Source organism: Euprymna scolopes, chromosome 21, assembly GCF_053919585.1.
Source record: "Euprymna scolopes isolate OS-2025 chromosome 21, ASM5391958v1, whole genome shotgun sequence".
Lineage (NCBI taxonomy): Eukaryota > Metazoa > Mollusca > Cephalopoda > Sepiida > Sepiolidae > Euprymna > Euprymna scolopes.
This window is the reverse complement of record NC_136502.1, coordinates 84,114,034-84,140,318: the sequence shown is the minus strand read 5'-3', so window position 1 is coordinate 84,140,318 and position 26,285 is coordinate 84,114,034. Positions and strand designations below refer to the sequence as shown.

Here is a 26,285-nt window from a genome sequence, read left to right as displayed (position 1 = left end):
AGTGTGTATCAAAATATAGAAAAGAAATGTAGAGGAAAAAGAAAGGAAGGAAGAGAAAGGATGGATATATATATATATATATAATCTTACAAACGTAACACTATAATAAAATGCTAATATAATTCTTAGGGGTTTTTTTTATACACACTATGCTTGTTTAAAAAAGAAAAAAAAAACAACTGCAATGTTCATTTGATTGATATTTAAATAAAAATAATCAATATTTCTTATCAGTAACTTCTATGGTAAAATTTAAAAAAAAAATATTCATGAAATAATAACTTCCTGAAAAGGTACTTTGGAAACCATTCAACCAATTCCTAATTATGCAATTTAAGGCATCAGTTCATATCAAAGTCACATAATTACACTTAAATATTTCTGTAATTCTAGGCCGACTTCCATAAATCAGGTTGTTAACCAGCAGAGAAAAGATCTGATTTATATTAAAAAAAAAAAAAATTATTATATTGCTGTGAATGTGGGAATTTTTATCCTTGAAAGAAATTTCAGTTCTTGCATGAGAGAGAGAGAGAAAAAAAAGAAGAATATATGCTCTAATATGAGTGTTGAAGGTTAAGTGAGAGGAACAACTTTTAAAGGAAAAGAACAATGATTGTGTATATTAATTGGACAGTTTGACTTAGTTAAGTAGTAAAAATGATATACATGAAAAATGAATTTGCAAATATGCATTTGGAAAACTTATTTAATGGAAAAAAGTGTTCTGTTAACAGTTGCGTACACTTCAAAGCCAAAGTTGGCTCTTCAGTTGTAGGAATAAGGCTTTGCATTCGACAGCCATCTGGGACTTGTGTCGTAATGCAGTAAATGGACCAAGCGGGGATTAAGGACCCGGCTGGCTTCACTTAAAAAAAAAAACAGATTTTTTTTTTTTTAAAACATTAACTTTAGTGACAATACAAGTAAAACTTTAAAATTTTTTAGTGGATTTTCGTGACACAAAGTGTGTTTTAATTTTGGGGCGGATTTTTGCAAATTAATATTTTTATTAAAAATATAATAATAAAAGCAAGTTATATTATTTATTTGCGAGTAAGGTTGATTTTTTTTTATGGAGAGTGCATTTATTTACAATTTTTTATAATAAAACTATTTAAAGCAAAATCTGGATTGATATTTTTACCTTAGTTTAACTCGTTTTATTATAAAATTTTGTAAATAAACACACTCTCCATAAAAATCAATCAAATTATTCATGACGAGGACTGATTTTAATGTAGAGTGCGTGTATATATTTACAAAACAACAGAAATAAAAAAAAAAAAACAATGTAATAATTGAAAATTTAGGACACATTTCTCATGTTAGCAGTCAGTGAAGGAGAAATCTTTCTAGACGGGGGCAATTTTTATGCATACTTAAATCAGAAATACAAGCAACAAGTATAAAGAACCGAGATTTGAAAAATGTTTTAAAGAATAATTAAATAAATATGGATTTTTATTAAAAACACACAGAAAAAAAATGGACTCTAACATAAAAAAAATCAATCTTAGTTGCTAAAATCTGTGAAACATTTGCGAACACCCAAACAAGTCAGTTATTTTATATCTGTTTCTGCCCTTAAAAATTTTGTTTTAAATAGTTTTATTTAAAAGGTTCTAAATTTTCAATTATTATGCTGATTATTATTTTGTTTTATAAACATATAAATATATAAATATATTACTTGCAAACAACTACTTTGTGACGACAATTTAATATATTTGTTTAAAACATGGTAAAAATATCAATCCAGATTTTGGTTTAAATAGTTTTATAAAAAAAATAATTACTACTTACTTATTTTCATTTTTTTGAATAAAAATATCAATCCAAAGATTAATTAAAGTTGTCTAAATATATAAAAAAATGCACCCTTGGTCGCGAAAACTGCTCGAACATACCAAGGTGACGGTTAAAGCAGTGTCACCTGAAATCTGTCCTTTTATAAGCAAAGTCGGCTAGGGTCCTTAATCTCTGTTTGGTCCCAGTAAACTGTTAATAATGTGAAAATGGAAAAAGAGGCGGGAGTCGTAAGCATTTCAGTTTTGCATAAGTTGGCTCACGGCACCACGGAGGGAGAAGTGATTAAGTTTACATTTTTGCCAATCAATGCAGTTCTTAAAAAGATTTTTAAAAAAAAACACAGCCACATTTTTGGTTGATCTTGTTTGAAACACAATGGATTCACTGAAAGGGTCATGCTCTACTGACTCAGAATAAATGCCACCGCAAGTACAAGTAATCCATTAATGGAACAGGGAACCAAATTGACCAGTTGATGAGCGTCTAATATATTTCAATAAAAAATACATGTAAAATTAGCCAAATACTTAAATATTGCAATCTTATTTTTTTCTCTTCCAGATTAAAATTATGGATAACAAGTCATTGATAATCTTGCAGTTCAAAAATGTTATTTTTGGATTAAGTTTGCAGTTTTTTGCTTTCTTTTCTGTAATCTTGGTCCCAGAGCGTTTTATAATTAACGTTTTTTCCGGACCATCCAATTCCAACTTAATATTAATTCACTAACACTAACCCACTAATCATATCTGTAAATCACTAGGAATTGCTAGAAACTAGTCATATCTGTAAATCACTAGGAATTGCTAGAAACTAATCATATCCGTAAATCACTAGGAATTGCTAGAAACTTAAACAAGCATTAAATGTTTAAATCTTGAAAATTTATATTCAAAACTAATGCTGTTTTTTTTATTTTATTTTATATTTTTTTGCGTTAATACTTTTGTTTGCACAAGTAATATTACTAAACAAACGATTTACTTAGTCAAGGGAGGATAGAGATAAATAAAGAATAACACAAAGTCAAAAATGCGACTCTTATAAGATTCAAATCATTGCCTCAGAAGTATTGACTGCATCATATGAATGCTTTCTTAGACTGCATAACTAACAAGTGATATGTCTGTGAAAAGCTTAGATTGTACAGAATAACTCATCTCCCCAAATAAATGTGGTAAATCTTTATTTACATTTTTACTAGAAATATAGCCATATCTTCTTGATTGCATTAACTGAAAACAACTGTACAAATTTGGTCCCTATTTTTTTCATTTTACTAAAAGTATTATACACTTAAAATTGTTCAAATTGATGAAAAGTTTAATTTTCTTATACATTTGAATAAACTAAATGGAAAATATTTTTTATAAAAACATTTATTGAATTAAAATAAAAAACAGTGTAAATATTTCCTTTTTGGTCCACCATAATTTTTTAAACTCTGTAAAATTGATCTCTTTCAATTCTAATGTTATTTCCCGACATGCTTCATTTCATAGTGTTGGAGTAATTCATCCACACACACCCTGAAAAACCGATTGTATACCTATGATATCTGTAAATCACAAACAATTGCAAGAAACTTAAATATTAAATGCAAGTGAATAAATGGAATTAATATATGCAAGCCTCTACGGACTAATTTATCTTTAATTCACCTTTGACAACTAAATATTTTCATTTACTAGCCGAATAGAAAAGCTACTAACCAAAACCACATGATTTTTGGAATATTACATTTTCGTTCAGTGACAAGTACATACATCATATATATTTTTTTTAAATAAATGTAATTCTAAATATGCACCAGAGAGAGTTGAAATTTTTTCAGATGTTTTTTTTAAACAGCCTTCGTTAAAAAAAAAAAAAAAGAGTATAGTGTTCTATTAAACTTTTCTTGTTCAAAAAATGTGACTTTGTTCATTTTATTTAAAATATAATAATGGTCGTAAAGACATTTTTTCACTTGGTAATGAGCTTTGGAAAATTATTAGTGATAAAAACATAATCACCAAAAGATAAGTGTTTTATTAATTTTAGTCATTATTTGGAAAAATCACTCGCAAATGCAACTGTTTCATTCGTAACGTAAAGCCCTGATTTGAACGATTAGTTTCCAACATTATTTCCAACCCTACAGACTAAATAAATAAATCCTTTGTTTAGTCATACAGGGTGGCCCCCAAAAAAAAAAATAAAGCTAAATGGAGGCCATCTAGAACATATGCTGTAGAACAGAGAAAAAAAGGCCAAATACCTTTGTGTTTTGATGTGATGTTTTGAATATAATAAACTAGTTATGATCAAAGTTTTATTTCATTCGAACAAAACACTAAGAAACGGGGCCTAATTAGAGTTGGGGCCCGTTTTTGGGGGAGTCACCCTGTATTACCCGTTCCAGCAATAATATAAAAAAAAAACAATAAAAAAAACAATAAAAAAAATCAACGCTTCATGCATAACATGACAGAAAATAAAAGGATTCATTAATGAATGTTGAATTTGCGTTTGGGTAATTTCAAAATAAATGCAATTGAATACCTGGAAGTGGTCTGACCCCTCTTATGTCTCCATCACTCCAACCATCTTCGCTGTCAGTATGAGATGAAATCAAGTCTTTACGTGGACTTGCGGGCATAGATTGTTCAGCTTCTTCAAAATCATCTATTTCCTGTAATGAAGAAAAAGACAAAGAACAAAAAATTAAATCCATTTAAGTTGTAATGGTGCAATGGATGTGGTAGTTCAATCTTAGATGATTTTTGCTCATAAACCATGAGAAAGATATGAATCCAGTTGTCGTCTGTCCACTAATAGACTAGACTGACTAGAGATTTTGATAAAGCGGGACAAGATCAAAGTGTAGTATCTGTTCTTCAGATGCTGCACTTCTATTTCTTGTTCTCTTTCGGTGGAGGAGAAATCCTTTACGACTGAGACAATTTTTATTTTTGTACCTTTTCTCCACATTAAAAAACGACCCTGGTGTCTAACTCTGTCCCGTGGGGAGGCATAGTAAATAGGTTCTCTATGAAAAGGTATTCTGTGATAATCATGTTTTACTGTGACAAAAAAAAAGAAGAAACAATATGAGAATTTAAATCCCAAAAAGAAAATAAGGAATCCATGAAAGAGATGTTGCAGACGAAATTACTTCTATCCTAAAAGATCATCCTGGAATTTCTTCCAGGAAGAAATATGTGCAATAAATGCTTTTTTTTTTTTTAATAGTTACATATAATTTAGCAGTAAGAAACCTGCATTTTGAGTTAAATGTTATGATTTTCAGGGTTGATAATTATGATTGCTAGTATTTGTTCTTATGTTCACCTTAAGTCTGATATGAGAATAGAGGGATGTGATTGGTTAGTTAAATCATCTATAAATATAAAAGCGAAAATGTATGTATGTGTGTTTGCTTTTTCTGTGTGTCTACAAAAGGCTTCTTTCAGTGAAGCGGTTGCTCGCTTCACAACTTTTTAAAACTTTTTATATCACATATCAATCATATCTCACAGTTAGTAACGAAGCTCGCCTGTCTATTTAATTTGCTCGATTTCGGGAAGATAAATATTCAACATTTGTCGCTCGCCGCATGTGGGTTAGTTTTTTTCCTATAACATCTTGGGGGGAAAAAAAAAAAGCGTTCAGCAGTAAATACTATCCTGCAGTCAAACTTGACCTCATTAACTCATTAAAACGGGCACTTGCTAAATCCAAGTAATTAAATAAATTCAAACGTGTTTCCACTAGCATGTCGCGGTGGGGCAATGGTTAACGTCGCACGTTTTTTTTTTTTTTTTCACACTCTAATTTACAACTTTGCCTCAACGGTTCGGGTTCGATCCTCATACTTACTTTTTTTTTTTTTAACCCCCCCCCCCCACACACACATACCTCCAAACACCCGGGCAATGCCGGGTACCCCTTGCTAGTCTATATATACAAAAGCAAAAATGTGTGTATGTATGTTCGCTTTTTGTGTATGTCCAAGAAAGGCTTTTTTCCGAGAAGCGGTCGGTCGGCTCACAACTTAAAACTTTTTATATTACATATAAATCATAATATCTCCGAATTAACAACGGAGGTCGCCTGTCTATTTAATTTGCTCGACTTCAAGAAGATAAATATTCAACATTTTTCGCTCACCGCATGTGGATTAGGCTTTTTCGTATAATAAAAGCGACACTAATTCTGGTGGTATTTTTCCGGTGGCGATCGCCAGAAATATCCGAAAGCAATCAGCTTTGATCAATGTGGAAATATTTTCCTTATATCAGACAATTGCTATTCAATTTGGACAAGGAGAGTTGGTCCTCCACCCCAACATCTTGGGAAAATAAAAATAAAAAAAGCCTTCCCGCATTAAAGAAAATACTACCCCGCAGTCAAAGTTGACCTCATTAAGTCATTAAAACGTGCACCTGCCAATTCTAAATAATTAAATAGATTCAAACACGTTTCCGTTAGTATGTCGCGGTGGCCCAGTGGTTAACGTCGCACTTTTTTTTTTTTTCACACATAATTTCCAACTTTGCCTCAAGGGTTCGGGTTTGATCCTCATACTCACCTACCCAAACTTTTTTTTTTCTATTTTATATACATTTTATTCTATTAGACAAGATGCGAATAACTTGTACTTTTGTATGTTTTTCCAACACTCCTGAATATTAGCCCAATTTAGTAATAATAACCCAGCAGTGACAATGGCATAGAGATACATGATTATTCTAGTCTTTTTTACTTGTTTCTTTTTACACTTTGTGTTTTCCTTTTTCTGAAGATTTTTTTTTTTGGGGGGGGTGTTATCTAACATATCTATAGGCACCTGTTCACCTATATTTTATATTCCATGTCTATATCCCCGTTGTCACTTCTAGTTTAGTATTATTAGACTGAACTGTGCTCAGGAAAGATGGAGAAAAACTTTTATTTAGGCCAGCCGTAACTAAAAAATGTTTTTATACTTATGTTTCTGATTTCTTTTTTTTTTTTAGATGAGGATTCGTATTATTTGGATTCTTCAGATTACGAAGTATTTAAGTATTATTTTCAATGACCCGTGGCAGTGGATAAAGTACTTGATGAAATTCAGTTGTAAAGTTACACTCTTCTGGAGGTTGAAGATTCAATCCTCGGTGCATATGACATTCAAAATACAATTGTGAATTACTTAGGACTTCTACCCAGTCATGGTTGACACAATGCTACCCTCGTGGATTAAATAAAGGGTTCCATTTGAAATTCTGTGTAGATTCCTAAGTTAAACAAAACGATTCTAGAGTTCGACCAGATACACCTGTAGATGGTCGAAGGTTACATTAACTGAAGCATGAAAATAACATTCAAGATGAGAACAGTAGTCCGAAGAATCCAAATAATATGAACAAATACATTTGTAAATTTATTTGATAAATCAACAATTACCATTTTCTGGATGGGGGTGGGGTGGGGGGATTTTTTGCTTCTAAAAGCAATAGATACCCTTTAAAAGTGTGTCGGCCTGATGAAGAGCTTATAGTGAAGCAAAGATTGCACAATTTATAACTGCCTTTCTCTCAACCCGGCATAGCTGAAGTCAAATGGCAAAAGGTAATCCAAATTGACTCAAAATAATGCTGGGATAAGCAGAGAAGAACTGGTATGATTTCATTGTTTTCCTTCTAGATCAGTTGCTTATCATTGATTTAGAGTCTATATTTTACTATTTCATCCACAGGTATGGTGAACAAATGTTATGTGGTTTGAGGTATTCTCTGATCCCAACTGTTCGTTTACTTTGCCGATAGAACCCAACTGGTCATATTTTTGTAGTTGCAGTGGTGATGTGGCAACCAAAGTTATTGTTCTTTTCTTTTTTAGTTGTAGATGTTTTCTTGTTAATAACAGCTTGCGCAAACATCATTAATAAAAAGAAATCACAAATGCAATTGTGTTCTAAAAATATCTTTTGGGATTTTAGTTCTTTTTAGTATACATGTATACTCATGAAACATCTCCCTACCCTCAATGAAGGGGAGGAAACAGCTAAACAAAACCAAACTGCTCTCTCTGTCGATTCAGTTAAAAAAAACTAAAGATCTTCCCTGCCTATCTGCCATGTCAGATTGATAAGTTTAACAAGACTCACCTGAATAGAGTCAAAGGTTATCTCGGTCGAAACGTTGTGACAATAACAGTGAAGATAAGAACATTAGTCTGAACAATCTAATTAATCCAAGACTAATTCTAATTTTATGTATTTGGAATTATTTAATATTTTTTATCCTGCACTTCAATTATAAAATTACCTTCTCAAATTTTTATCTCCTACCACCCAATGTTCTTAAATGATCACTCAATTTTACTACCCATGCACAATGTTGCTTAACTTTGATGGTCCGAATTAACAAAGAATAAATCACATACAAATGTACATAGGTTTATAATTGTTTTCCGTCTTGTTACCCAATTGCTCTACTAAGGTTTGAAAGTCTAGTCTACCCTACTGTTTCACTCATAACTAGGGGAGGAGATGACACAGATTCATACCTTCTCTACAAAATTTATTTCAGAAAGTGACTTTATAGTCATTTCCAGACCTACAGAATCCTGAATTCGTAAACGGCCACTCATCTCAGCAGTGACCAGGCACAGTAGTGCTTAACTTCAGTGATTCAAATTAAATATACAGCATAAATCACAAATAAACACAGACGCATATGCACACACATACACAGAAAAGCAGCAAATGGAAGACTAGAAATGTTTTGAGGGATCTAATTTTTGCAAACTCCCATTTTGTGCTATTTCAATGGATCGACTAATTAGTCGACTCATTATGTGTTCGTTGTGTTGCGTGTGATCCAGCTTGTGACCAAGACGGCATTCAGTTCTTAACAGTGCATAGCTGCAGCAGCAGCACGTACAAAATGGTAGGGGGGAAGGGGAGGAGGTAGAATGGAATGTAGACGTATTTCTGCAAAGAATCGAAGCATCATTGATAGAAAAGTGAAACGTCTTCAAGTGACGACGACAGTAGCATTGATAGGTGAGGAGGCAGCCTGTCGTGTACGAGTGTAGCCGTGCCATTTCTTTGTTTCCTTCCCTCTCCTTCCCCCTCCTCGTTTGCTTTTCTAATTCATAACAAAACAACCTTGGCCTTAGAACTTTATGCTGAGTATCCACTCTATGCAGCCGCCGCGTGAAAAATGTTCTATCCTTTTAATTGTTCGAAACGAGGCTGTGCGTCTTCGTTTAATTACTGTACGGATTCCAGTTCAAGGGAGTTCGGCTTTTTTTTTATTGTTATTTTCTTTCAATGAAAACACATTCTCAGAATTGAATAGACAGATTGGCATAATGGGTTGACAAAAGACACAATGACACTTGTATAGGGAAGGAGACTCGTATAAAACTGTCAAATACTTCAGAGTGTGAAGATAACTGCTTGAAAAAGAAAAGAAACAAACTCCATAACCTTTCTCTTGAGGTGGAGGTGGGGGAAGTTAATAATAATGCAGTATTTCGTAAAGTGCATTCATTAAAGACTATGCAAAATAAATTAAACAAGCGATATATATATTGTTTAAGGAATTTTTAATAATAGAAATCAAATATATAGTGCAGTAGTTAGAGTTGTGTGTGTGTGTGTGTGTGTGTGTGTGTGTGTGTGCGTGCGGTATAGGGAAATCATTTGTTGGATTCCAAAGACAAGTTTCTTCAGTTTATAATTTGCTTATTATTTTCTTAATATCCACATTACAGATCTGTTTCGTTCACAACCGTCCGTAAAATTATGCCTTTACCTCATCTTGGAGTTGTTTACTCCTCAGACATCAACTCTAAGTTCAAAGAAAATCATTTTTTTTTTAATAACTTATATGATCCATTTAGCCAACTAACCCCCATAAATTTCTCCATCTAAAAAGCCTCCAGCTTTATATTTTCCATTAACCTATATATATATATATATATATATATATATATATATATATATATATATATTATATTATATATACTAGCCTGGGTGCCCGGCGTTGTCCGGGTGTTTAAAGGTATGTGTTGAGCACAAAAAAAAAAAAAATGGTAGTAGGCAGGCTCGAACTCATACGCGTAGGAGGAAAAGAATGTGAAAAAAAAAAAGTGACATATTTTTTGTTGTGTCCATCGCCAAACCGGAAGTGGCGAAGGTTTAAATTAAGGCTAGTCAATCAAAAAGAGAGGATGACTTTCGAAAACATCGACCCATCCCAGTAGAAAAGTGCCCAGTTGAGAATGAAGGAATTAATGTTTTTAGCCAATTTTGCGATATTTGTCGTCCGAAGGGTCGAGCTTTAAAACGATACTGATCTCGTGAAAATTCGTCGCCTCTGTCAAAAGTTTTAGGCAGACATATAATCATACATTTAAATAGACAAGTGAGATTTATATAATAGACTAGTGGGGGTACCCGGGTGTTTGTAGGTGTGTGTGTTGGGGGGGGGGAGTAAAGCAGAACAAAAAAGGTAACTTAACCCTGTTTAAATTTTAAAAAAACGATGTTAAACTTAAAAAAATAAAACAAAAACCAGCGATTTTAAAAATAGAAAAAAAAAATCTTTTGTAGGTGTAAAAGAAACAAAAAGGGGGCGTTGGTGGCAGGTAGGCTCAAACCCGGAGGCTTGAGGCCAATAGGCTGACGCCAAACACATGCACTACGGCGACAGAAGCAATGTTAAATATAGTGATTAAAAAATGAATCAGTTCAAACTGAGGTCAAACATCACGTTATTCCGCAGTTTTTAAGTGTGTTCTTAATGAGGTCAAATCCTTTTACTGCGGAATAGTTCTTTTGAGTTTGTTTATCCAACTTTGTTTGGTTTTGTTTCCCCAACACGTTAGGGAAAACCAGCTCCCCCGTTTATTAGGAGAGTGTCCAAATGAAAGCAATTGTCTGATACGACGATGAAAACCAACATTGACTAAACATCAATCGCTTTGCCGGGGAACTGCTGATATGATTCAGTTTAGCTTTTTTATACTGAAAAGTGAAACAAACATGCAGCGATCGAAAAAAAAATCTCAAAAATAGCATGTAACAGTCGGGCAAATTAAAGATAGACGCGACCCCAATTCTTAACTTGTAGATGTTATGATTTAGACAGTATATAAAAAGTTTTAACAAGGAGTGTCCCGACCGAGCGCTCCCTCGAAAAAAACCTTTTGCGGAAATACGCAAAAAGTGCACACACACACACATTTTTGCTTTTATATAATAGACTAGCGGGGATACTCGGCGTTGCCCGGGTGTTTGGAGGTATGTGTGGTTTTGGGTAAATCAAAACTGGGGGGGGGGGGTAAAAATTAAAAAAAAGTTTTGGTAGGTGAGTATGAGGATCGAACCCAAACCCTTGAGGCGAAGTTGGAAATTAAAGTGTGAAAAAAAGGGTGCAATGTTAACCATTGGGCCACTGTGTGATACTAAAGGAAACATGTTTGAATTTATTTAATTACTTGGATTTGGCAGGTGCACGTTTTAATGAGGCCACCTTTGACTGCAGAATAGTATTTCATTTACTGCGGGGAAAGCTTTTTTTATTTTTGTTTTCCCAAGATGTTGGTGGGGTCCAAATTGAATAGCAATTGTTTGATATAAGGAAAATATTTCCACATTGATCAAAGCTGATTGCTTTCGGACATTTCCGGCGATCGCCACCGGAAAAATACCGCCAGAATTAGTGTCGCTTTTATTATACAAAAAAGCCTAATCCACATGCGGCGAGCAAAAACTGTTGAATATTTATCTTCCCGGAATTGAGCAAATTAAATAGACAGGCGACCTTCGTTGTTAACACAGATATATTATGATTTATATGTGATATAAAAAGTTTTAAGTTGTGAGCCGACCAACCGCTTCTCTGAAAAAGCTTTTCTTGGACATACACAAAAAGCGAACATACACACATTTTCGCTTTTATATATATAGATGGCAGCAGTTAGTGCAGAAGCAGAGATATAAATTCCATACCAATCGAGATTATGTCTGACAAAGTATGAACTGTTATAGCATTTTTTTCTTTTTTAGCTATAGAGTCACCACTTATCAAGCCTCAAAAACCACCCAAGAATAAGGGTTGAATGAGTATCAGGTTGGCGATGAAACAACACCATGATAATTGGTATAATTAAGTAGAATTTCATTAAGAAGGTGGCTCAACAAGATTTTGTTTACATGGGACTTGAAAACACCATTGTAGTCAACTAAAAAACAGACTAGAAGTATTGTGTTCCACAACCGGCAATTCTAAGAAAAAAATTATGTATCTTCTGGCATTTTTTTTGTCAGGGTGAGGTATGGTTCTGCGTAATTCTAGGAGTTTATCTTCTTATGCTTTGAGAAGGGGGTTAGTTAATTGCTAATCATCTGAAATGCCCCCCCCCCCGGGGAGTAGGCCAGATTGCTCAACATCTTGGGCAATGGTTTTTCAATCCCCACTCTCTGACCTTGTGTCACATCTTATGATGTGAGGGAGATAAATAAACCAGCAATCCAAGTAGTTGGGAGCGAGTTGAAGGTGATCTGCTTTTATGCCATATCAATTTTTTCTTGGAGTTCATTTAATGCTGTAGGAGAAACTGTAACGAAAATTAGGTAATATTTCTCAAATATCTTTAGATTGAGAATAATTGTGTTATTTTAATACTAGTGTAGTTACTCAACATCAGCCGAGAACAGTAAAATAAAACAGTTAAAAAAAAGTGTGTAATATCCTTCTTTTAGTTTTAAAACTTCTTTATTTATGTCCCACCTCTATTTCTATCTTTATCTTCCCCTTCCCTCACCAGTCAGAACAGATACTACATTTTGATCTAAACCCAAAGGTCATGAAAGCGCATTTTAATTTGCATATCAGAGCAAAGGTCAATGGACAAAAATCACTCCAAATGTTTAACCCTGACTAATTAAAGAATAAATGTTACAAGAAAAATGACAATATTCTGCCTGAGGTAATGCCCCCCCCCCAAAATATATTAACTTTATGTGTGTGTCTTGTTTTTGCCTTTTAACTGAATACACACAGACAAACATACAACTGCTCTTTATATAATAGAAGAATTATTCTACTACTAATATCTATGCACAAATTAGGCAGATTTAATTCCAAACAAACCAGTCACATGCAGAGAACTTTTTCAGGGAAAGAACTCAAGTGAAAAAACAACAAAAATATAGTAATGAACACCGCCTCAGTGGGGGCACAAGCCTATAATACATTCCTCTGAAAAGGGCACTTTTAAAACAGGAGTAAAAGGGGCAGGTGCTTGGGCATCCCTAGCACCACCCCACTTCTCCATATCCCTGAAACAGACTTCCTTCTTTAAATATAAATATAGTAAACTACCTGTAACCTATTTGGTTACAGCCACTTCCACTGATTTTATTTGAAAATTCATAAGCTGTGATTTATCTACTGAAAAATGTATTTTTTGCACGTCTAAGCATAAGAAGTATCTTTATTCTTCTATTCTAATGGATAATGTAGAAGCACTATTACTTTGCTATCTAATTTACATATGCATTTGTGGTGTGTATAAACACAGCTGAAAAGAGTGTTAGTCTTTTTAACGCTCTCAGAAACCTAAAGAAATATTAGAAAGTAGCTGGTGAGATTTGCAAGAGGAATACATGGATAGCTAAGAGAGAGTTACGGGACTTATTCAGTTAATTATATATTATGACTAATTAAAATGATTTTTTTCAAACATAACTCAATCCCAAAATTAAAGTATATTTTAACATGTGTTTGATGTTATCTTCTATCCATATATAAAGGGCAAAATGTGTGTGTGTGTGTTTGTATTTAAAAAATGAAAACTTTTGACTGAGGCGACGGAACCTGACCAAACTAATATCGTTTTAAACCTCAAAACCTTCGGACGACAAATACCGAAAAATTGGCCCAAAACATTAATTCCTTCACCCTAAACTCGACTGTTTTGTACAGGAAGGGGTCGATTTTTGCGTTGCCATTTTAGCAAGTCATCGTTCCCTTTTCGATTGACTACAGTTAATTCTGACGTTTGTGACTTCCAGTCACGCCATGGAGACATTGACTAAGGCGTCAGTTTTTTTGTTTTGTTTTATTTTCCTCCTTCACGTTACGGGTTCGAGCCTGCCTGCCTACTACCACTTTTTTTTCTTTCTTTTTTTTTTTCCTTTTTTTTTTGTTTTTTTTTTTCCTTTTTTTTTTGTTTTTTTTTTAACACCTCTGCCTACTGTTGTTTTGATTCCCCACTCTGGTACTACCACTTTTTTTACCCCCACCCCAAGGGGTTCCTTACTAAACTACCTACACACATCCGGGCATCCCTGCTACTTTTGTTTACCCACCCCCTCGGGTCTCCTTACTACACCACCTAAACACCTGCAACACCTGGAGAGTCCCGGGTCCCCCCCCCCTCCGCTAGTTAAAGTATATAGGAAAAAGTCTTAGGGAAACATGTTTGACTCACATTTAGTATAATAACAAAAAATAGCAGACTTTTATAAATAATCGTCCTTTAATTATGTATTTCTAATTTTATTGATTTTCATAGATATACTAGTGGGTTGTTACCAGGTTGTAAAATACGCTTAAATATAATTCATGCAGATTTCGTATTTATTATTAGAGACAATTCTCTATTGAATATTATATTGTACCTCATAGATAGTGATTTCAAAAGTTTAAAAAAAAAAAATTACTTAGGTGCCATCAGCTAGAATCGAAACCAAAACATTTAGCGTTCCAGACGCATCTCCTACCAATGTAGTAATTGAGAGATAAGGTAAGAAAAATTTAGTATTGACTTGAAAAAAAATGAACGGAATTTGTGCATGCGCAGAAAGTGATAGAAATATGTCAGCAAGTTGAAATGAACATTTCGCATTTCAACTTGCCGATATATGTTTGTACGTGTTATTCATTCATCCAAAGGTTTTACTCATTATAAACCATCTTTGGTGTATGATTACTAGGGCTGTGACAACAGCATATTCTTTTCATTCATTTGACTCTCAAGTATATATCTGGCACAGTAAGACACAGTCAATCAACCGAGAACCACATCAGTCTATATAAAAACATATAAGATATCAACGGATATATACTCGAGAGTCAAAACAATGAAAAGAATACGCTGTTGTCACAGCCCTAATGATTACTATTTTCTGTTAATTTCAGGGTTATGTGATCAGTAGTTGAAGAATTTAGCGGTTAAATATTTACAGGCAGACACACACACACATCTGTTTTATTTATATAGATAAGCAATAGTTTTGTGTATAAATTTTAGGTGATGATGACTACTTTTCTATGCATTCTCAAAATATCAAACATTAAAAAAAAAAATGTTTTCTTATAAACAATTCATTGAACAAAAATTATTTTATCTAAGTTCATTTCTAAACTGATGAATAACCAGGTCTTTATTGATTCTTCATTCTCTATAGCAGTGATTTCTAACCTTTCAAATTGGCGACCCATTTTTGAACAAGCAATCAGATGACCTCAATTCTTAAAATATCTTATATATCCATGTATCTTTTGTACAACAAACTACCACATACTGTAATTATTGAACTATAGATTATTCATTTGTAAAGTAACTATGCATTTTTGTAAATTCATGATTAATTTCAAATTTAAAAGTCAATAAAAATTAATTGCAACTTAATTGAACATTATTCAAAGACATAAATTTCCAATGTTATGCAAAGCATGTTTATGAACTGACCATAATAAGACAACTGGTATTGTAGTTTTGTAGCTAGCAATTCAAATCTTGAGCTCTGTTGTCAATATGGCACACCTGGAGTTGTCTTCCACATTTAATTGATTTCAGTATTGGTTTTTAAAAGATGAAAACTTGGGAGAATGCTGCTTTATGGCAATAAATTCTTTATTGGGATTTCTGATGTTACTGGGAATTTGGGGGAATTTTTTGCCCCAAATTCTTGTAGTTGCATTTTATCAATATTTTTTTCACTGTGTTTTATATAATACTAGCGAGGGGTACGCGGCATTGCCTGGGTGTTTGGAGGTGTGTGTGGAAACTCCGGGGTGGGTCAAAAAAAAAAAAAAAAAAAAAAAATGTAAGTATGAGGATCGAACCCAAACCGTTGAGGCAAAGTTGTAAATTAAAGTGTGAAAAAAAAAAAACGGGCGACGTTAACCACTGCCCCACCGCTAACAGAAACACGTTTGAATTTATTTAATTACTTGGATTTAGCAGGTGCCCGTTTTAATGAGTTAATGAGGTCATGTTTGACTGCGGGATTTCATTTACTGCTGAACGCTTTTTTTTTCCCCAAAAATGTTATAGGAAAAAGACTAACCCACATGCGGCGAGCGACAAATGTTGAATATTTATCTTCCCGAAATCGAGCAAATTAAATAGACAGGCGAGCTTTGTTGTTAACTGTGAGATATTATGATTTATATGATATAAAAAGTTTTAAAAAGTTGTGAAGCGAGCGACCGCTTCTCTGAAAAAAGCCTTTTGTTGACATACAGAAAAAGCGAACACACATACATACATTTTCGCTTTTATATATATACTAGACCACCCGGGACCCGTGGGGTCAGTACGTTATATTAGCTATGGAATTCATGTATGAGCGTGACACTTGTGGCATAAAGAAAATAGTTTTTTTTTACATAACAGAAGCATTTCTATGAAAGTATATTAAAATGAAAAAAGAATATAGATAGATTTCTATGAGTCGTTCTGTTTATTATAATTGTTATTTTTTTTTAAATTACAGTTACTGAATTATAAGTGGTTGGTCATACTTATAGGTAAATATGCACTGAACAGGTATCATAATCCTTATTATAGTTAAATTCAAATTTTGATATATCATCTTTTAAATGAAATTGTTAGTTGAAAGTACAGAATAATAAAAAAAACACTCTCCACATGTTAATAATGGCTTTTTAAATAGAAAATGAAAATAAAATGTAACTTTTTTCATTTAATTTAAGCAAACATTCAGTACCCATTGTGTAAAGGAAAACACTATTTAATGTACCTATTTACTATGCCTCCCCACGGGACAGAGTTAGACACCAGGGTCGTTTTTTAACGTGGAGAAAAGGTACAAAAATAAAAATTGTCTCAGTCGTGAAGGATTTCTCCTCCACCGAAAGAGAACAAGAAAATGAAGTGCAGCATCTGAAGAACAGATACTACACTTTGATCTTGACCACAAGGCTAGAAATGTGTGCATTTACCGATTCAGCTTTCCGTTTGGAAATGTAAGCAGACTTTAAAAAACATGGGAAGAAGAAAAAGAAATTTTTTTGTAATAACGCCCTCTAGTAAAAAGGTCTGCATTAGTTAAGGAGGATAACTCAATCCAGTTTTACATCGCTCTCTTTTTCTCTCTCTCACACATACACGTAACTATTTCTCGCGTACGTAACGAAAACAGAGGGAGTAGGAGTGTTGAAATCTATTAGAGGGAAAGTGAGAGGTGTTTTCTTTCCATAAATTGTATAGGGTAATATTTCATATTATTAATAGATTCATAGATAAATAGATTTTATAATATATATTATAATTATCTATGAATCTATGTATTATTTGTATATATAAATAACTATTTGATCAAATTAAATGAAATTGTTTGTATTAAAAGCGATATAAAAATTCCGGAATTGGAATAACGGATTGAAGACGTTGCTATTTACGCATGCGCAACCGGATGTTGAAAACCGGAAATCTGATTGCAAACATACAAGATCCATAGACTTTTAGTATTATATAGATAGATTTACATTCAGATCAAAATCAGTTGGCGGTCCAAAGGTTGGGAACAACTGCTCTAGAATTCACTTTTATCACTTTTTCCTATGTTTTATTGTTTAATTGTAAGCTACTTAATTTTTAGATTTGAAATTGATTTAGAAAAAAAAATTTTTTCACAATAAAAATGAAAAGAGAAAAATTTTCTAATATATTATTTTTTATTACAAAGAATAGAAAGGAAATAACCAGAGAATAGTAATTTGTTTTCTGTAAACTAAGAAACTATTTTCCTTTGTCTAAGAACTAACTGTAAATCACAGACCATTCATTGAAATCACATTTCGACGCTATCATGGGTTAGAAAATTCAATTTTATTCTGAATTCGATTTATATATAAAAGGAAAAACATGATTAATGACTAATAAACTTATTGCTTTTTTTTTTTTGATAGCGATTTTAATAATTAAATTACAATTATTAAAGATTTTTCACTATTTGTTTTCATGCAACATGGTTTACTATTTCGATCCTATTCTTGTTATATTTATTTAAATAATAAAAACTTTTATTCAAAAAATATCTTATAGATTATTTTTAGTATTAATTTTATTTATTTATTTTTTTTTTTTTACAGAGAATATTTTATAGAAAAAAATATAACCATGAAATTAGCATTAGGTTTCAAAAAATCAAATCTTGATAAATGTTAAGTTTCTAAATTTGTTAAATTAGGATTCATTATTCGTATTATTTGAGTTATTCAGACTTTTGTTCTCCTCTTGAGTGTTATTTTGTACAGCATTTTGGTTGATGTAACGTCCGACCTTCTTCAGGTATATATTGTTGAACTCTGGAATCTTTCTATAGAACTTGGGAATCTGCACAGAATTTTCGATGGGAATATGAACAGAATTTTGGATGGAACTCTGCATCTAATCCAAGGGGATAGCATGCTCTCATTCCGGCAGTCATAAATAATTTGCAATTGTATTGAACCTTCAACCTCCAGAAGAGTGTAACTTTACAACTGAATGTTACCAAGTATTTTATCTAGTATGCCACGGATCCTTGCAGATAATTCTAGTATGAATTTTAGGAGCCTTAAACCTATTTTGTTTTTTAGATGTACAATATTACTACTTATCAATATAGATCACTATTTATTACTAATATATGTGTGTGTGTATTTAATACCTAGTTTATTACGATATATTTTATATATATTATCTACTATAATTAATGGTTTCCATTATATGTTAAATTTTATATTAGGCCTGCTTAATAGTCTCCATCATTCTATACTGTCTATAATATTTACTTTGTCCCATAAGGTTAGATGGTTTCCCTTTTTTTCTTCATAAGTGGTGAGCCATACCCAACATTTTGATATCTATATTTATTATGGCTTTTTGATGTTCTTCTAACTTTACTTTAAGTGAACGACATGTCTCACCTTTGTACAGTTTTCCACATTTACATGAAATCTCATACACACAGTTCTTAGTCAGGATTTCTTTCATAGAGTCTGGCACAAATGCTTCCAGAGAATAGAGTCTAGAATTTTTTGCACACAGTTTTGTTTGCAATATAAGTTTAACTCAAGTTTACATTTTGTGAGAATTTATTCATAAGATATTTTTGAATAAAATTTTTTATTATTTAAATAAATATAATAAGAATAGCATCGAAATAGTAAACTGTTGCATAAAAACAAATGATGAGAAATCTTTAATAATTGTAATCATATAAATTTTTTAAAAAAATTGTTTTTGTAAAACAGTCTTCAGTTTATTATATTTACTGAAGAACAATTTCTAAAATTATTAACAAGAAAACAAAAAAGATTGTTCAAAGGCATTTGGAAAAATATGTCAAAAACTCAAGTTTTGTTTTTTTAGCTATTTTTTTTTTTTTTTGTTATTATAGAATCTTTATATGATCTGTTTTTTTTTTTAAATTTTATTTTAACTTAATAATTTATACATTTAATTCCCGTGAAAAGTTGAATTAGTCTAAAAACAATAGTTGATAGATGTTCTCTATGCATCTTCCCCTCTCCTTTTTTTAAAAATGATAAATAAAAATTTAGAGAGTCGGTGAAGAAATATCCATGAAATATCAAAACCAAAAGGATCAGTTTGCTTGAATTATATATATGAGGGTCATCCAAAACTAAAATCTCCCCCCCCTTTTTTTAAAACTCGGTTGAAGAGCTACGAAGATAGGAGTGTTGCCATTCAAACAGGCAACCTTTTGTGTTCCAGAATAAATTTTTCTACATTATCAATACACTTTTGCCAGCAATGAACCGTGGCCATGCAGGGGCGTCCAGAGCGCACTTTGTCATTCCAAAAATAAAGCCTCATATTTTTTTAATCCCAAAAGTTGAAGAGATACAAAGGCAGGAGTGGTAAAATTAAAATGAGCAACCTTTTGTGCTCCAGAATTTATTTTTCCATATAATGACCATCATTTCCAATGCACTTTTGCCAGAAATTCAATGACGCATCTCTGCTTCTGATGCACGTCCATGACAGGGGTTGCTTTCTACGTTACTTACAAATTATATTTTTCTTATTTACTTTCAATCAATTATTTATTGGATTTTTTTTTAATGCAGTAATATAATGTATCAAAAATAACATTTTAAGAATCCTATAAAAAAAAATTTATTATAAAATTTGATTCACTAAATTGCATTTTTTTCTTCATAAAAAAAAAAGTCAGTTTGTGCATTCATTCTTTTTGTTAACTATTATTCTCATCTACATAGTTATTGTCTCACCATGCTTTGGGGCCCATGACGCAGTAAATAAAAGCGTTTAATCTTTACGGTCGTAGGTGAGCATTGTCTGAAGATAGTGGTTTCAATCCTACCCAAAGCAGGCCAGAGGATTAGTTGACCAAAACGCAGTGAGACAACAACTATGGAAGGCAGTAATTACTGAGAATACAGTTACAAGACTCCGCATTCCTATTCCATTACGGTTAATCACTTGAAGCAAGCCAGAGGATGAGTTGGCCAAAATTTGGTGAAACAACAACAACTATAAAGATGAGGATAACAGTCTGCAAAAAGAATGAATGCACAAATTATGAAACCTCATCTCAAAGGATTCCTAAAATAAAAAATAAAATAAAAAGTCAGTTATTTTAATGCTTTGTTGATAGTTGAAACACCAAAAAAAAAAAAAAAAAGAAAGAAATTACTTTGTGACCTTTTGAAATGTCAAAGGATTTGGACGCATTTAAACTGTCCAATAGAAAGTAATTTCTTGTTTTATAATTCTTAGTAATGTATTAAAAGATTGAAAATTTGGCGAGTTATTTACATTTAATAATTTTATATATATAATTATAAATAATTATATATATACAATTATAAATAATTTTATATATACAATTATAAATAATTTTATATATACAATTATAAATAATTTTATATATACAATTATAAATAATTTTATATATACAATTATAAATAATTTTATATATACAATTATAAATAATTTTATATATATAATTATAAATAATTTTATATATATAATTATAAATAATTTTATATATACAATTATAAATAATTTTATATATATAATTATAAAACTCTGTGGATCGGCTGAAAACCCTTGCATCTTGTCTATCCAAAACATTGTTGTCATGGAAACACGCCTGTATTTAACAAAATTCACACTCTTTTCCACAGTCCAACCATGTTCAGTATAAATAAACTTCAGTCTGTGCTTAACTTGTAAACATAGTTTCATGATTGAAACTATGTTTTGGTTTTGGTTTGGATTCTAGCTGATCACTGGCACTGAAATCATATATTTTTACTGTTGAAATCATGACTATATATTGGGTACTATATAAGATGAAATAACTGACTCTATAATAATAAATACAAAATCTGTATAAAATAACATATCATATTTAAGCATATTTTACCGGGCAATGCTGGGCACTCCTGCTAGTAATGATTAACAGCATTCTCTTAACAAAATTAGTTGCAATTTTATAATTTGATTAAATTAATAATTTAATGAGCAATCAAACAGCATAATTTATAAAGAATTAAAATAAAAAAAAAATTTTTTTAATTTCCAGCAATTTAATTTAATGGAGAATATATGTTATTAAAAAAAATTTAAATGTTAAATTTAATTATTGCTGTATCGTTTGATGATTAAATTAATAATTGAATGAAAATATTATAAAACTATAGCTACAAACTGAAGAAAAGATAGTTTTAGCAAATTTTACAATAATTTTTAAGAGAGTTTTAACAACTCTTGGATAAAAATAGATGAAAATTTTATCCTTTATTCAAAGTAATTATGTAGTAAGCAGTATTATTATATGTTATAGATTTTATAAATAAATTATTTGATGTCCTATTTATAGGACAGTGGTACCTAATGGGTTGGAGGGCTAAGGCATATCACATAAAAAAAAATAACAAATGGAAAATGAAATTATACATTAAAATCGATTGTGTTTAATTTTTTTTTTAGTTGTAACAGATGCAATCTTTGAGATCAGAACTATGATGGTCTAAACAGTTGGCTTCGGCTTTTGTGTATGAAATATATTTCAATTAAAAACAAATATTCCAGGATCTGTTCCGAAATCTAATCAATCGTTACATTTGATTGTTTCCTTTCCAGGAAATTCTGTTTGAAATAAATACAAACCCTTTGAGGTATTGGCGTGTACGACAAAAATGCAAACCGGGTTAAATATAGAGTTTCTTTGCAAATGTTATTGGCAGAGGAAAATATGGACATGTTTCTTGGTCTTAAACAAAAAATAAAATACATCAGCATTTTGAAAATAGTTTGCACAATATTCAGTAATTCAGTCTTTATTTTTTGTTTGCTATTCATAAGGAAAAAAAATCAGAATTTATTAAAAAAAAAAAAAAAAAAAACGACTGCAAACAGCCGCATTCTTTATAAAAAAAAAAAAAAAAAAAGCAGATTTCCTTCCTCTGTCTCTTTCATTCTCCTTCCACTGTCCTCTTAATCAAATTTTGTCCATCGTTTTTAATCATCTTGTATTGTTCAACGTCCAACTGATAACCTTGTTAACCCTTATCCTTGAGTGGCTTTTGACCTTAATAAGCGGTGATTCATTCGTATTAAAAAAAAAAACATAGAACAAATAAAATCAAAACAACTTTTCTTTAATCATGGAATTAAAAAAGACGTCATTCTATGCAGGTAGTGTTGGTTGTCTTAGACTTGAGACAATCTCATGCAACGTAACAACAATTGTAGATGTGAGAAAATACTAGAATAGACATATAAATAATTATTATCTAAAGAAATGTGGCACACAGAATAAATTGCAAAATTTTTGTACGGTCTGCAACCGGATATTAGCTACCAATGTTTGAGCCATTATGTCTTTCTAAATAATGACGTTTACAAGAAAAATACTGAAGGTTTATTCAGTCAGCAATCAAAATCAATATGTATGAACACAATGATTGGCAAGATTGCAAATTATGGTTTGCTACCAGATAAAATATCAAAGTCATCCACAGACGGACTGTTTCGCTGTATCACAGTTTCTCAGTATTGTTAAACAAACAATTGTCTCCAGCTGGAATCAAAACTGGAATGGTGATATAGCTCTTACACCATTTGGCTGCTGTTAATGCATGTGAAATAACAATGATAAACATTGTCAGATGCAGAAGGCTCAATTTGTTTACACAAAGAGCATTGCATTAAACACTAGTGGTAGTTTATTATTTCACTCACCAGTATGCTTAACCCAAGAAAAAGGAGTATATTTTAGTCATCCGCAGACACTGTTTCACCATATCAAAACTCTTCAGTGTAGCTAAAGAGGCAACTGCTTCAAGATGGGTTCAAGACTCAATTGTTTAGATGACAGTCGGTGATACAACCCATATGTTTGCTGTTATATATAATTAGAAATTTACTATTGCTCAATCATAGTATTACTTTTTTATTTCATTTAAATACCATATATTACTGTATTTGCCAGGGATACCTGGATTTTGTCTATCTAGCCAGTCTGGGTAGGAGAAATTCTAGATTGTTTTTATTCCAGAAAGATTCATCAATTCTGTTTGGAGCAAAGAATCTAAAATTCGAAGTTAACAGTAAAGATCTTCAGATTTCCTTTTTTAAAATATTTCCTAGTCGTTTTACAAACTGCATGTTGTTTGATAAAACATAGTCGTACTGAATGTTCTTTTATATAATTTGGTAAGCAATTTATTGATTAAAGGTGTAGAAATATTTACTCTCAGCTTATGCAAAAGGTTTCTCCATCGTTGATCTTTAATCAGTTTTTTGAGGTTGTTTAATTTGATTTATTTACTTAGTTCAGGTTTTTAAGAGAATCTCAGCAATATTCAGTGTAAGCCAATTAATTTCAAATTTTAAACTCTCACCTCCAAATGGAACTGAAGAATTCTTCTGGAATAAGGACAAGCTGGAATTTCTCCCAGTTTGATGATGATGAGATAGATAAAATCCAAATATCCCCAGTAGACACAGTAATGTACAGTATTTAAATATATATATATATATATATATATATATATATAATACAAATTAATAGCTTTTATAACCCCAGTTTCTAACTTAGTACTAAGGATGATTAAACAGGGTAGCGATAAAACTAAAATATTTAAAAAGTTAAATAAAGCATTTGTTCGTTATCCTGATGCTTTTAAATCGTTTAAAATTAATCAGTATATATTAATAAAGGAAATCCAAAACTATATTAGTAATGTATAAAATTTATTATATAAAAGAAATTGTATGTATGTATGTATATATGTATATATATAATTAACTTTTATATATTTTTTAATAAGTAAATAAAAGTGTAGCAAGGGGGTGATAAGTAGTATAATGGATTAATCCAAATTGTATAAATAAAATACTAGTAAATTAAAAAATATATCCATTTTGAATTTGGAGACAAATTTCACAGGTAAGGAAGATATTTTTTGATAGCTTAAATAGGTTAGCCAAATTAATCTTGAGCAGGAAACTAGATCCAATATCTGGAACATTTTTTTTTTTTTTTTTTTTTCGTGTGATTAAGGGAGGTGGTGTTTGATACACACTGCTGGAGAGCCATGATTTAATATACTGTTTTGTTTTTAAATCCCGAAAACAGTTTCAAGGTAGACAACTGATGACCCCTTAAATAACATTAGGGCTATTGTAAAATCCAAGAAACCAAGTTGATGCAGCGATTGCAGACTTATTAAATAGTTTTTTATACAAATGATAAAAACTATATAAAAATAATTTTTTTATATAGTTTGAAAGGTTAAAAAACTTCCAAGACTATATATATTAGTGTATACCTGCCATCAAAAATGATGTACAGCAAAATTAAATCTGCCAATGTTTATACTAATATTCATCTAAAATAATTTAATTTTTTTATATATAATTATCATTTCTAATGACATAAACAAAAAAAAAAACACCTATTATTGACTTTCTATTTAGAATGAAGGATTTCTTTCTGAATTCATTTCAGGTGGCAAGGATTGTCTGACTTGCTATTTGTTTTCTCGATCCTCCTCCCTGACTACTTGAAATTATTTTGTCTAGAGGCTAACAAAAGTATGTGTTTTACTTTCACTTTTGTGTAATGGGATGGATGTATATTTTTGTATATAAAAATATACAAATAAATACATCTTCATCTTTATCAGAAAGTGTATGGATTTCTATTATTATGTCGATTGTTATATTCAAAATGTTTGGCTTAATGTAGTTGCCAACTTTCTTCATATGTTTTTTTTTATTTCGGGAGTTTTGTTAATCTTGATGGTTGTTTTTTTTATGTGTAAGGTTCGACTTCTTTTCATGTTCTGATATAGCAATGTTATCAACAAGATTTTGTTAAAGGAAAGGCAACAATATTAACTTGTCTTTTAGGTGTTAGATTATTGAATGTTGGAAAAGTGCATGGTCAGATGTCTCAATAAAGTTGTAGTAGTGAAATCTACATAGATGCTTTGTTGTTGGAAACAGTGTGTGTGTGTGTGTGTTTAATGCCCACAATAGAAATTATAAATTTTAAATAAATAAAAAAAATAGCCCTCTTGTTTTTCTTTTACTTAAAGACTTGCCTCAATAACAACTTGAAGCTAAGGTTGCCTGATGTGATGAATTTAGATCGAAACAGTAGTTCTATTGCTGCAACCAATTGTAATTTTATTTATCTGAATTGAATAAAATAATATCTTCCTCTTTTTATTGAACACTATCGACAATGTTGTTGATTTCAATGTTTTTCTTTATTTTTGGATATATTTTAAATATATATATATATATATATACTAGCAGGGAGGGGGGGGGGAGTGACCGATCGTAAAATATGCATAAATATGATATTTCGTTCAGATTTTGTATATATTATTATAGAGTCAGTTTTTCAAAAGTAAATAAAAACATATTTGAATGGCGTCAGCTAGAATCTAAACCGAAAACAAAACTGTAACATTCAAATCTGGTGACGTTACCACTGTACAAATGTAACACATATATAAATCGATTAAAAATTAAAAATAAACTAAGATGAATGTACAAAATGTTTTTGACCCCTTAAAAACTATTTTAACCAGCCCAAGACGTATAGAAGAACAATCCGTAAAAAATCCAATCATTTGAGGCCCCTAGCGCCGCTCTGTGACTGTTAGTTTTGGAGGAGA

General features: G+C 31.3%; 1 protein-coding gene across 1 annotated transcript in view; it reads right to left on the bottom strand.

Annotated features, from left to right (window-relative positions):
• Window positions 1-26,285, bottom strand: part of LOC145242858 (protein dachsous-like) — a 237,304-nt gene that overhangs the window by 21,900 nt on the left and 189,119 nt on the right. Inside the window, exon 7 of the mRNA XM_080105973.1 lies at window positions 4,357-4,486. Coding sequence (XP_079962099.1) covers window positions 4,357-4,486 — 130 coding nt within the window. The remainder of the gene's footprint in view (window positions 1-4,356; window positions 4,487-26,285) is intronic.